The sequence below is a fragment of the Haliotis asinina genome, chromosome 8 (genome assembly GCF_037392515.1).
Source record: "Haliotis asinina isolate JCU_RB_2024 chromosome 8, JCU_Hal_asi_v2, whole genome shotgun sequence".
In the NCBI taxonomy this organism is placed as follows: Eukaryota; Metazoa; Mollusca; class Gastropoda; order Lepetellida; family Haliotidae; genus Haliotis; species Haliotis asinina.
In genome coordinates, this window is record NC_090287.1 from 18,418,660 (window position 1) to 18,431,869 (window position 13,210).

Here is a 13,210-nt window from a genome sequence, read left to right on the forward strand (position 1 = left end):
GGCAATATTTCAGCAATATCATAGTGGGGTTGGGGTTCAATATATTTTTTTGAAAGCCACTTTCCACAAGGCAAGTGACTTTAAGAAGGTAACGTGTCCTGACTAATTTTCCACTTGCCCTGATTTTTATGACGTAATTACACATTTAATTCTGAAAGAATACATCAACAATGTATTTGATGTTAATGTTTACTGGACTATTTATCGAGAAGAGATAAACAGACAAAAAAAGGATAACTCCCCTTTATTATCTTAATATTTATATTTTGAACAGATATGAAATGATTATTTGCAGTTTGAAACCATAAGAAGAGACTATCTAGTAGCCAACGAACAAGTAAGATACCATTATTTGATTACCTGAAATGAAAACTGACTTGTCCAGGGTGTCAGGCGATGGGATTTGAGAACTCCTGGCTTTGGACTTCAGAAATGTGCTTCACACGCTGTATCTATTTGGGGAATCAAACCTAAGCTTTCAGTGAACACTTTAACCACTGGACTATCCCACCGACCTTCTGCTGAACAAGTAGTGTTTTATGCCTTTAACACTATTATAGCAATATTAAAGCAATGGCACCGGGAAATGGTCTTCACACATTGTACTCATGTGGGATATCAAACCGAAGTCTTTAAGGATGATGAACACACATGTCCTAACAACAGTTTATTTAGTGGATAATGCATAGTCGTAATTATTCGTCTTACAATGATGTTTCTTTATTAATAATAATTTCATGCAATTTTGTGATGAAAACCCCAACTGACAAAATCTGTAATCAACCCAAATTTGAACTACAAGTTCAATCAGCTAGCGAATAAGTTTTAAACAAGAGTCAGTTATATTCCAGATAGGATATATATGTGTTGTTAAATACCATGTGTTTGCCACGGTATAAATGAGATACTTTCCTCTTGTACTGGATCCAAATAAGGAACATAAATGCATGAATATTCTTTCATTCTGCGGTCACAATCACAAATATTTTAACCTTCATTACATAATATTGGGACCTGACAAAGTATTCATATCCATCCTGGAATTTGATAAAGGCATTATTTCTCCATATTTTTGTCATGGGTAAGTATTAGCTACATTTAGCAACCTGTCAGTCTGCCCAATCATTTCAGAGTACTAGAATCTGGTAACAAAGTATGCATGATTGTCCAGGAATCTGATGTTGGCATTTCTTAATAGTTTGGGGCTAGTATACACTATATTTAGCAACCTGTCACAGATGGCCTGCCTTGTGCCTCTCCAAGGAGGCTGGAGTAAATAGTGGGATTTTACTCTGAGATCTTAATCTGGTGTGCACTTCAATATTGTTGACATTTATTGATGAAATGCCATTTATTGATGACATGTACTGACCTAAAATTGCACTTAACCATAGAAAAAAACCCACAATTATCTCATTATGATTTGTGGAGCATATGTGCCTTATATTTACTGAACACTTAAATATACTTCAACATTTGTCTACCACACTGGTAAAATATTATTGATATTTACTAATAAATGAATATTTACATAATGATAACAAAATGGTGGGGATATTATAAATTCAATGTTTAATATGCTGTCCTTATATATTTACCCCTATATATTTTATGTAGTTGCACGATTTAATGTCATTAATACTAACATTATAAATAGAACAGTTCTGAACCAATATCAGATTTCACTAGCTGCTCTCTATAAATGATTGCCACATATAGACTTGTCATTACTAAGAGCTATGGGTTACCCCAAAATATTTTTCTAATAGATTCGACCAGTCTTGTTTACAGGTCAATAAGTAGATACATTGATTCACGATCTAAAATATAAGTACTCATATTTAATGGCAAGTAAATTTGTAAGTATACGTAAGTCCTTTTACATCGTGACATACTCATTCAGCAGGATCATAAGATTTGGATGAGAGATCTATTGTGAAAAGACTGTAGAGCTCCCTGTGGCACTGTTGGGCAATATTCAATATGAAAACCATTTATTCTAAAAGAGCAGCACAGATGTGGCAACCTCAGCCAGGACTGCAATATATCAATAATATAAATGGAAGACCTATCTTGTTTTGTTTTTCAAACATCTTTTACTTGAAGTAGTTTCATAAGCAGCCATGAATAGTTTCTGTCAATCTTCTCAAGCAATATTTGTCTCAGATACCAGTGAGAGGTATACACAAGCTACAGCACATACACTACTCAACATATGTAAAAGAACATTTGATGCTGTTGTTCTTTCACATTACTATAGTAAATCCATTAGGACATGATTCTTTTATACTCATACTATAGTGAATCTGTCAAGTTGCACTTCTTGCAAATATTCTCAGTAATCTGTCAAGCCATAATTTCTTTATATGGAGTACATTTGTCGAGCCACAAGAGCCTAACATACTGTAACATGAAAGAATCATGTCATGACAATTAACTGTGGTAATATTACCATGCTGGGTAGTACCTAAGTTCTTTTGGGTAGTATAGTTAATATTGCAAAGCTTAATGTTTGCATTCCATTCTTTTGTGTGTTCCTTCATGGTTGGGTATATGAAGGGTTAATGGATTTGTTACTCTCCTTTTGTTACTCTGGCATTTACTTATGAAGCCCTTAACATGGCCTCTGATTCATTGTAGATAGTTGTGAAACATGAAATGTTACTTCCAGATACTGTCTGGTTTTCTAGAAGATAACAGTCAATATTCACCATATGTCAGGTCAATACACAAATATCATGATGAGTAATTATTCAATGGAAGTCTACACAGAAATGCATTGCTTTGTCACAAACTGAATTTCAAGAGTCTTTATAAAAGTATAAAAATGATTTTTGCTGTATCAGCTATCTCATAAGGCCTTTTCTGAATGCCTGTGCCTCTCTCTTCATTTATCACAACATACTTAGCATGGCTCTTCAAAATTTTCCTTGAAATGGTCGATAATAGGTTAGGTTAGGTAGTGGAGCATGCCTCTGGCGTCGTGGCCCTTGCATGTACCCTCTCGTTTCTCCTCTTGATTATATTGATGAATTGAGCCCATTCATTATTTCTGTTTTCAAGGGCTTCTTTAAGATTGTTGTTGGCTGTTGACCTGATTTCATCATATTCGGGGCATCTGAATAAGATGTGCTCAAGATCTTCCTCTTCTTGATTACAAAATGTGCAAATGGGGTCAGTTGCCAGATGATATTTGGCTAGATAGCTCTGACAGGGAAAGTGGTTCAGTCGGATTCTAGAGATGGTAACTTGATCCGTTCTTTTGATATTTTTGTAGAAAATTCTGTTGGGTTTTTCCTGCAGTTCAAAGTACTTTCGACCTTTGCTGTTATTGAGCCAGATATTTGACCATTTATCACTAGAGGTTTCCTTCACTCTGCATTTCAAACTAGGTAGAGATGACATAGGTTTTAGCAGAGGGCCACACTCAGATGCTTGCTTGGCAAGTTCGTCAGCCTTTTCGTTCCCAATAATCCCTACATGGCTTGGGATCCATTGTAGGCAGATGACAGTTTTCAGGGTTTGTAGCAGACTGTTGATGGCTTTGGTTTGATGGTAGTACTCAGTAGGTTTGTATGACAACAGAGTGTGCAGGGATGATAAAGAGTCCGTCAGGATGGTGTAAGGACCGGAGTTGGAAAGATCTTTAATTTCCAGCAAGGCTCTTTCTATTGCTGTAAGTTCTGCACTGAGGATTGAGCAGGGGGTGAGTGGAATGATGACACTACTCTCATCGTCTTGGAGATATATGCCTGCCCCAGCTTTTCCATTGTTTGGATCCAGGGAGCCGTCAGTGTAGATCTTTCTGTATTCTGAATATTTAGTCTGGATTAACTCCAAGGCTAGCATCTTCAACTTGACTGGGTTTTCTGACTTATTGGTCGATAATATGTCTTCTAAGTACCAGGTTGCTTAGTGCAGTATCATGTATGGTAAAATCAATTCTTATGGCACTGTCAAGGCTGATGGTTATTAATGTTACTTACATACATTATTCATAAACTGCCTGAAAGTCAAACTATTTTGAAAAGATAACACAACTGATATTTTAATATCATGCTTCGTAAATTTGTGAAGATGGTTCCATAAGGATTTGAATTTACACAAGATAAGAGTTGAGTGATGGTAAGTTTTTATATGATCTCGTGTAGTGTAGTGTTGAAAATGTACACTGACTATACAAATATTACTTTTCACAGATGAAATGCAGTGTTATTTTTTTCATTTGTCATCAAATATCTTAATATTAAGTTTGAGCCAAAATATTTTTAAAGTCTCATCAAACAGCTTATTCTGAAAATGGTTAATTTGTCTGGTTAATTTGGCTAATTACTGAAGTTTTGGGTTTTTAGAGTGCCATCGTATTTCAGATGTATTCAAAAACACTGTTTACATTAATCTTATACAGGAATATCGATTTTGTTTTTGCCAACATGCTCAGAGACATAAGAATCCTGATATACCTGCAGGATAACATTATCTTACATACACATGGGTAAGGAAGCTGTTATTTTTACATCTGTTTCATTTTCTACAGTTATGCTTACAATGGCAAATGTATACAATAACATGACATCAAACATTCTCTGTTCAATAATAAAGTGGAAAAAGACAAAGAGGTTAACTATATTCATGTTAAGAATGTGAAAGTGAGAACGCAAGCATCTTCCCTGCACAGCAAACAACACAATATTAGTATGTTAGGATTCCACACATGTGATATCTCACCCTTTCCAAGAACATTGACCATTTTTCCTTCTCAAATGATACACAAGTAACAATAATTGATGGATTAGATCCCAGCCTGCTTCAATAAATTGATGGCCTCTTTAAAGGATGAGATCCCAGCAGCTTTCTATAAACTGATAGTTTTTTTCATGGATGAGATCCCAAATGCTTCAATATAATTATGGCCTCTTTTGAAGGATGAGGTCTCAATCTGGCTTCTATAACATAATGGTCTCTTTATGAAGGATGAGGTCCCAGCATGCTTCAATAAACTGATGAGGTTTTTTATGGATGAGATCCCAACATGTTTCAATATAATTATGGGATCTTTTGAAGGATGAGGTCTCAATCTGGCTTCTGTAACATAATGGTCTCTTTATGAAGGATGAGGTCCCAGCATGCTTCAATAAACTGAGGTTTTTTTATGGACGAGATCCCAACATGTTTCAATAAACCATTTGCCTCTTTTGATAAGGATGAGGTTTCAAGTCTGGTTTCAATGAAATGATGCTCACTATTTGATGGATGAAGTCCCAATCTGCCTTCAATAACATGATGGTCTCTTTTTGCAGTATGAGCTCCAACTATGCTTCAATAAATTCATGAAACCTTTTTGCTAAGAAGGACATGTCATGCAGCTTCAGTAAACTCAAGGCCCTGTTTATAAAGGATGAGGTCTTATTTCCACTCTACTCATAACATATGCTTCTAATCTGAGACCATTATTCCAGTGCCATATTGATATCACATACTGCAGAATAAACTCATGATTCCACGGCTACAAAGTGATTTTTTCAAATGTCAAGCTACTACCCAAAGATGTCTCAGAATATTCTCCATGGATACGGTATCACATGCATGCGGACTGACACATCAAGCCAAACAATTTTCACATGCTTCTCAACCTGCTTACCTATGCATGTGATCTACTGATTTTAGTAACTGATACATATAGCATTTTACAAGGGGTTCCCCTAGCCCCTGCTGCTTTCCTGAAACAGACAAGATATTAGTGTATGCACATACTAGCGGCAAAAAGGCTACTCTAAGCTATGTACAAAGTGATTGTAAGGCACTGTGAATTCCATATCTGATCAGGATTAATCAACAATAGTGATAAATCTTTGAAGGGCATTTAGAAGTGAAAGACATGAGAATGAATATTTTTATGGATATCAACTTCTTTATATGAGAACATAATGTTTTGGACTTAATGCTTACTCCTTAATCTCTGAACTCCTACTAAGATATGGAATTCACAGGAATATGGCTACATGAAGAGAGGTGACAAAAGTTACAGGTAAAGAAACGGTCAACGAGTGAAAACGAGGAGTGTGCTATGTGACAGTATGAAGGGGCATGTCATGGTTGACAACAAGGGAGGAACGAGTGAGTGAGTACAGTTTTATGCCACTTTTAGCATTATTCCAGCAATATCATGGTGAGGGACATCAGAAATGGGCTTCATACATTGTACCCATGTGGGGAATCAAACCTGGGTTTTCAGCATGATCAGTGAATGCTTCAGTCACAAACAAAGGGAGGGATGAGAACTACAAGGGTAGTAAGGAATCATGAGGGCTCAGGTGGGTTGGGTAGTGCACATAATAGTAGCTCACCCCTCTTTCTTCATATAGTATTTTCCAGTCTACTCTCTAACAAGTTGTAACATCTTCACAACTTTTGTACATAATATTTGGCATACATCATCAAAGACTTAGTATACCAATGATCTGAAACCAGTTGGTCCAGAGGTATAGGTATTTCTTGAAGCTAGTGTCAATTTACGACAAGTGACTGAGTTCCTGTCTATCAACTTCATTTGCTGTCATTCTGATGTAACCTGTAATGTCTTTGATTAGAATTTCACTTTGGCATATGTAGAGTTTCTGTTAATCATTTCATTCACTCATCAAATTTCATTAATGGTTGTCCTCCGGAGACTTTGGATGTCTCAAGATTGCTGTGTCGTGGTATGAAGGATCGAAATCTGCTTTCAATGAGACTTGAGTGAACCAGGATTCAAATCCACATCATCTGAACAAAAGTTGACAAAGGGGAGGATGGACATGGAATACTAGTGACAGAACATGCGGTGAGATTCTGGAAACACTTAAAACAACAAAAAATGGACAACCCAATTTCATCTCAAATCTATGCATGATATCCAAGGAGAAGGACTTAGCACTGGAATTCTAACTTTCAGTTGAAATACTAATTTCCATAAGAGTTACTAATACTCATATGAGATATTAATTCTCAGGTGGGACACTAATTTTCAGGTGAGATACTAATTCTCAGGTGACATACTAATTTCCATGTGAGATGCCAATTCTCATGTAAAATACTATTTTCTAGGTGAGATACTAATTCTCAGGTGAGATACTTATTTCCAGGTGAGATGTTAATTCTCAGGTAAAATACTAATTTCTAGGTGAGATACTAATTCTCACTTGAGATACTAATTCTCAGGCAAGATACTACTCTGTATTCAGTGAGTGTTGAGGTGTGATGTACTTTACAGCATGCAAAAGCAAGGAAAGGACACATATAGGGAACTACACTAGTGCTGTACTGACTACTGTGCCCATGTGTACAAGTGGGCGTGGCAGGGAGCACCCATTTATACAAGTGGGCGTAGCAGGGACATCAGGTACCAATACTTCCCCTTACCTATGCATGTGGTCTATAGATTTGATAAGTTGGTACATGTAGTGCTTCACTTTTCTTTCTGGTAGGTGATGTCGTTTGCCTACAAATAAAGGCTACTTATAGAATAGAAAGTATTTAACGGAAAGTGTGGGCCCCCAACAGGTGTGGTTGGGCTGCTGTATCAAGGGAGGCCATGGAAATTCTGATAAAGACATGAAGGCCTATCCTTATAAAGGGGAATTAAATGATGTTGTGAGGGGCAATGATTGGTGATACCTCAAGGATAGAAAAGTAAGGTAAACCGACATATCATATGAACATAAACAAACAATTAAATAAATAGCAATACTGTCATTATTATATGATTTCTTGGTTTACAGATCTGTCCAATTTCAAGTTGGTGATCATAAAAACAGAAGACCTAAAATAATAAATAAACAACCACATTTCACTTCCTTCCAGAATTTACTTTGAAACATGTTTCTATATATTCTTTTCTAATTTTTTTTCCAACTTGGCTATGATTTTGTGCCATACATCTGTAAACCAAGTGAAAACAAATATAGTCACATTGTGATCAAATATATGATACACTAATTCAGTATTGTCTGCAAACATTTTTCAACGTTATAACAAGCATATGCCAAAGGAGAATTATGTCATGCTACAGGAAGAGAACTTGATCTTAAGTAATGCAAGTTTTCAACACTGAGGGACCTAAGCCTCTGTAGCTCACTCATTTCAACAGTACAATCATACTAGTATTAGATCATGGTGCTTACTGCCAATGCACAAAGATCTCAGGACATCGAATTACACGTCACTTGACTGACCAATAAAATGTCTCATGGGAAGTTGGCATTAGCCAAACAAATGCAGCATTGTCAAGCTTTACAGCAGTTTCAAAACTACACCTTCCATTCAAGTTGTTTCAAGTTGTTTCAAAGGCATTTAGAAGTTGGAGGAATCAAACTAAAAATGCTTTATGGTTCAACTTCTTTATTATACAAGGTCACAACATTTCAAGACAGATCCTTGTCTCTTCTTCAGGTGAAGTGAGGGTAAAACTAAAGGGTTGTAGTACATATACACATAACAGTAGACCGATAACAATGGGTAACAAGATATACAGGTTTCTATTAATTGATGTACAGGCTTCGACTGATAGATGTACAGGCTTCAACTTATGTACAGGCTTCAACTGATTGGTGAGCAGGCTTGTGTTGATTAGGTTAACGAGTTACAGGTAGGATGTTTGGATAAAGATTAGTCACTGAGGATAAGGTGGTTCCATGCATTCCTTTCAAGTTTACACTTTGAAACAATCAATTCAAAATTTAAAAACTAAAGAAATGAAATGTTACAATGTCCACCAGAAGGAGAAGATTGTTTTGCATGACCTTCTATGGATTGATTACACGATGCCATTTAGAAAGTGGTCAAATGTAACATATGTCATATTTGGGATTTCACTTTCTTAGTAAAGTACAAATTCTAGTACTTTTTTCGGTTGAGTCCCATCTGGGATTCGAACCCGCACCCTCAGAGTCAGGCACCTAATCGCCAGCACACAAAGTCAGCCGCCTAGCCCGCTCAGCCACCGCGACTTCCACAAAAATGAAAGTCGGACAACTGGTAGTCTAGACTGCGTACTTTGTGTACCCCTCTGATGAGTGTAAATTGGCACGGCTCCCATGGCCGAAAGCTATGATTACATACCCTGACTCTGAGGGTGCGGGTTCGAATCTCGGATGGGACTCAACCGAAAAAAGTACTAGAATTTGTACTTTACTAAGAAAGTGAAATCCCAAATATGACATATGTTACTTCTATGGATTTCCAGTTAATCTGAGAGAAAGGCTATGATTTTGACTGTACATGACGTTCCAAGTTAACCATTTTGATGCTGAATGTTTCGGAAACATATTCCGATTACCACTTTTCTGATTTGGTGATTGATCAGCTGATTAGCTACATGAAAGGTTCTTCTCATAATGGGCTATCCTCAAAAATTATTTTAGTGGTAGCGCTAACTGAAGCATGAAATTTAAATTACACACCAGATTCATTCGATGTTGAAATAAACTCATGAATAATGTTTAATTAATGGTAAAATAATATATATTTCATCCAGATGCCATACGTGGTTTTCACACTGATGAATCCATAGATGCTGAAAATGTGGTGAAATGCCAAGACTTATAGGCAGTTATGAACATCAAAATAATTAAAACAACATACACACAGTGTTTGAAAAATGTTACCTTACCGGTAAGTAAAACATATTCATTTTCATTTTAATTCACACAACTGAGTAGTGGATCAAAATACAAAATGGCCGTCTTTGCAGCCATTACTAAGATTTGAAAATACCCCTATTGAGACTATTCAAAGTTATATTAAGAGCATTAGCTTTACCAAAAACAGTAGTATGCAAGCTTTGACATTAGCTTATCATAGTGTCAATGTCAAAGTTAAAAATGATATTGGCAAGATCAAAATAAGGCACATTTAGAAGATAAATAGTTACATTTGTGAAATTTCTGGGATTCATCAAAATTCAACGCCCACAAATTTAGTATAAAACCAATGAAGTTAGCCGGAGGTATTAAACATTTAAAGGTTTAGGTTTACACTATTCGACAAGGGTAATTAACCAATCAGATTTCAGAAAACACTCACTATTGGTTTACAATTAGAAATATTATTTGGTATACAAAATGCATGCCAAATACATGAAACATTAACAATGTGCAACCCAAAACAGGTATGATCGATCTCGATGAAAAGGTATAATGGGATGTATTGTGGATTTCAACTGCTCACATTGTGCTCACAGTGAACTGACTTTCACTGGATATGAATATAGATCAGTTAGAACTGTTGTTGGTAAGAACTGTACATCTACATACATACTATACACTCATTAAAAAACAATTTCTGTCCTGATAGTCATATATGCTAAATGATGTTATTCACTTATTGTGAGAATAATGTAAAATGTACGAAAAACAATAAAAATTATATTAAAAAAATTATTCAATTATTTTGAGGGAAATTCTAAAGTAGAGGCAAAAATATAAAAAAATGTATCGACATTCCACCAACCACTACTCACTACACTTAAAATTATGCAACCCTCGATGCAAAATACAAATTAAATACCATTCTATAACATGTAAAATTTGCATATACTGCCCTGAATGAAAATTCACAAGACTTCTGCTAGCTGATTTTTTATGCCCCCATTGCTTGTGGTGTCTCCTGGGATGTTGAAACATAGGAAACATGCTATTAAATAAGCTCATTCAAACATTTGTTCAAATGAGTAAAGCGTAGAAAATAAAAATATCAAACTGTTAGATGAAACCAATTTATCTATCTTTTATCACCAGTCAATCAATTGTGTCCAAACTGACAGTTCATACAGTACCTACCTTTTATGAGTTCATACAGTACCTACCTTTTATGAGTTCATACAGTACCTACCTTTTATGAGTTCATACAGTACCTACCTTTTATGAGTTCATACAGTACCTACCTTTTATGAGTTCATACAATACCTACCTTTTATGAGTTCATACAGTACCTACCTTTTATGAGTTCATACAGTACCTACCTTTTATGAGTTCATACAATACCTACCTTTTATGAGTTCATACAGTACCTACCTTTTATGAGTTCATACAGTACCTACCTTTTATGAGTTCATACAGTACCTACCTTTTATGAGTTCATACAATACCTACCTTTTATGAGTTCATACAGTACCTACCTTTTATGAGTTCATACAGTACCTACCTTTTATGAGTTCATACAGTACCTACCTTTTATGAGTTCATACAGTACCTACCTTTTATGAGTTCATACAGTACCTACCTTTTATGAGTTCATACATATTCATGTCCATAAGCTCTACGACAAGCACTAATGTTCCTGATTTTTTGTCACTGAAAGAGAAACACACAGCCATGTACACCCAATTTTGTTTGTTGTGTAATTCAGAGAACTTAAAAAATACTGTACCTTTTTGCTGATCATTAGTCTGATTTGAACATGCATTTTGAATTATGCTCTGTTATAGTGAGAAACATTTCTTGCTTGTTTCACCACTATTCCAGCTATAGAATGGCAGTCCACACACGAGATGCCTGGCCAGACAATTCAATGACAGACAATATGTCACTGAGACTAACTGAACAAATAGAGAATCTCACCCAAGTGTCTACTGATATCAAATATATCAACACGAGTTGATAAAGTAACAAATATCCAAGGCTTAACAAGGATATTTTTACCTTTATCAACAAGTGTTGATTTAACTGATATCAGTAAACACAATGGTGAGATTCTGTTGATCATCCAAAATCATTCTTCCTTCGTTTTCAATAAGAAAGATTAGATTTACAGTGCAGTGATGTCATAGCACTGTGACATCATCAAGTTCATGATGTCATAGCATTTTAAGGGTATTGTGCAATATCTACTGTCAAAAAAATATCTCCTAGGGGATATCACCTGACTCAAACAAGCAATATCTCCTGTGGAACACCATTTTGGATGATCAAACAGAATTTCATCCATACAAAAATACTAGCATACATGGCAAGTACCAGACATTTGGGTTTGAGTGAGTGAAGGGATATTGCTTTCAGCAATATTCCAGCAATAATCACTGTGGAGAACACTAGAGATGGGCTTCACATATTTTACACATGTCCCACACAGCTGGGATTCTTTGGCTTTATCTGCTGACCGAAGCATAGGCAGCGTCAGGGTGAGTGTTCAGGGTCAATGTTCAGTGGGCTCATCAGCCCGAAACTACTTTTTCTATTCCTGTCACAAGCAAATAAAAGCAAGGTAGTCCTGGCAAGTTTTAATAAAATGACTTTTTCTACATGATCATAACTTGTTTGACAATAGCGTTGGAATCTACATGAAAATGTCACATTGAGTGAGTGAGTGAGTGAGTGAGTGAGTGAGTGAGTGTTTATGCCGCACTCACCAATATTCCAGCTATATGGCGGCGATCAGTAAAGAATCAGATCTGGACCAGACAATCCAGTGATCAACAGCATGAGTATCGATCAGCACAACTGGGAACCGATGACAAGTGTCAACCAAGTCAGCGAGCCTGACCACCCTATCCCATTAGTCGCCACTTACGACAAGCATAGTCGTTACATTGTAACAAAGAAGTTGTGATTCCACAGAATTATCTCATTCATTCGCCATACAAACTTCAAAATGATATTCGAAGAAATCAGATTAATGATAATAACAGCTGATTATCATGTGCTATAATCCACACACTAGTGCATGTTCAAGGCGCAAGGGGAAGAGGGAGAAAGTCAGACATATATGGAGGAGAAAAGATAAGGATTACTGCAATTTGCTAACACGAAAGACCTATTATCAGATCTTCTCTTCTTCAGTCAGTATTTGTTGAATTATTGATAATGCTGGACTACTAAAGGATACATACAAGATAATCTCCAGGAGGTCAAGGACGTTTGTGTGTGGGTTGAGACGTCGCATGGCTTGTATTTCACGCAGGTGTTGCACCTGCTCCAAGCTGTAAAACAACAAATAAACAAATTCATCGTTAACAAATTAGTCATATCTATTGTGCAAATAAAATCATTATAAAAACTGCATGCTTTGTGAAATGTTGCAGGTGACTGTCAATGACGTCAAGGATAACCCTTGAGCTGAGGAAATTGAAAGACAAAACACTAATTTCGACTAGAATGAGCAATATTGAATTTCCTAATACAGTTTCCATGAAAGTTATCTTGTAACAGCCTTCTTTAATATTTAACACAGTGGA

At 36.1% G+C, this 13,210-nt stretch overlaps 1 protein-coding gene across 2 annotated transcripts in view; it reads right to left on the reverse strand.

The window, feature by feature from the left end:
• The window catches only part of LOC137295123 (MAPK/MAK/MRK overlapping kinase-like), a 50,943-nt gene that overhangs the window by 16,674 nt on the left and 21,059 nt on the right, over positions 1-13,210 (reverse strand). For both annotated transcript variants that reach the window (XM_067826446.1, XM_067826445.1), the window contains exons 3-5: positions 12,866-12,955; positions 11,260-11,330; positions 7,402-7,480 (exon numbers count right to left, since the gene is read on the reverse strand). In XM_067826446.1, the coding sequence (XP_067682547.1) occupies positions 7,402-7,480; positions 11,260-11,330; positions 12,866-12,955 (240 nt within the window). The remainder of the gene's footprint in view (positions 1-7,401; positions 7,481-11,259; positions 11,331-12,865; positions 12,956-13,210) is intronic.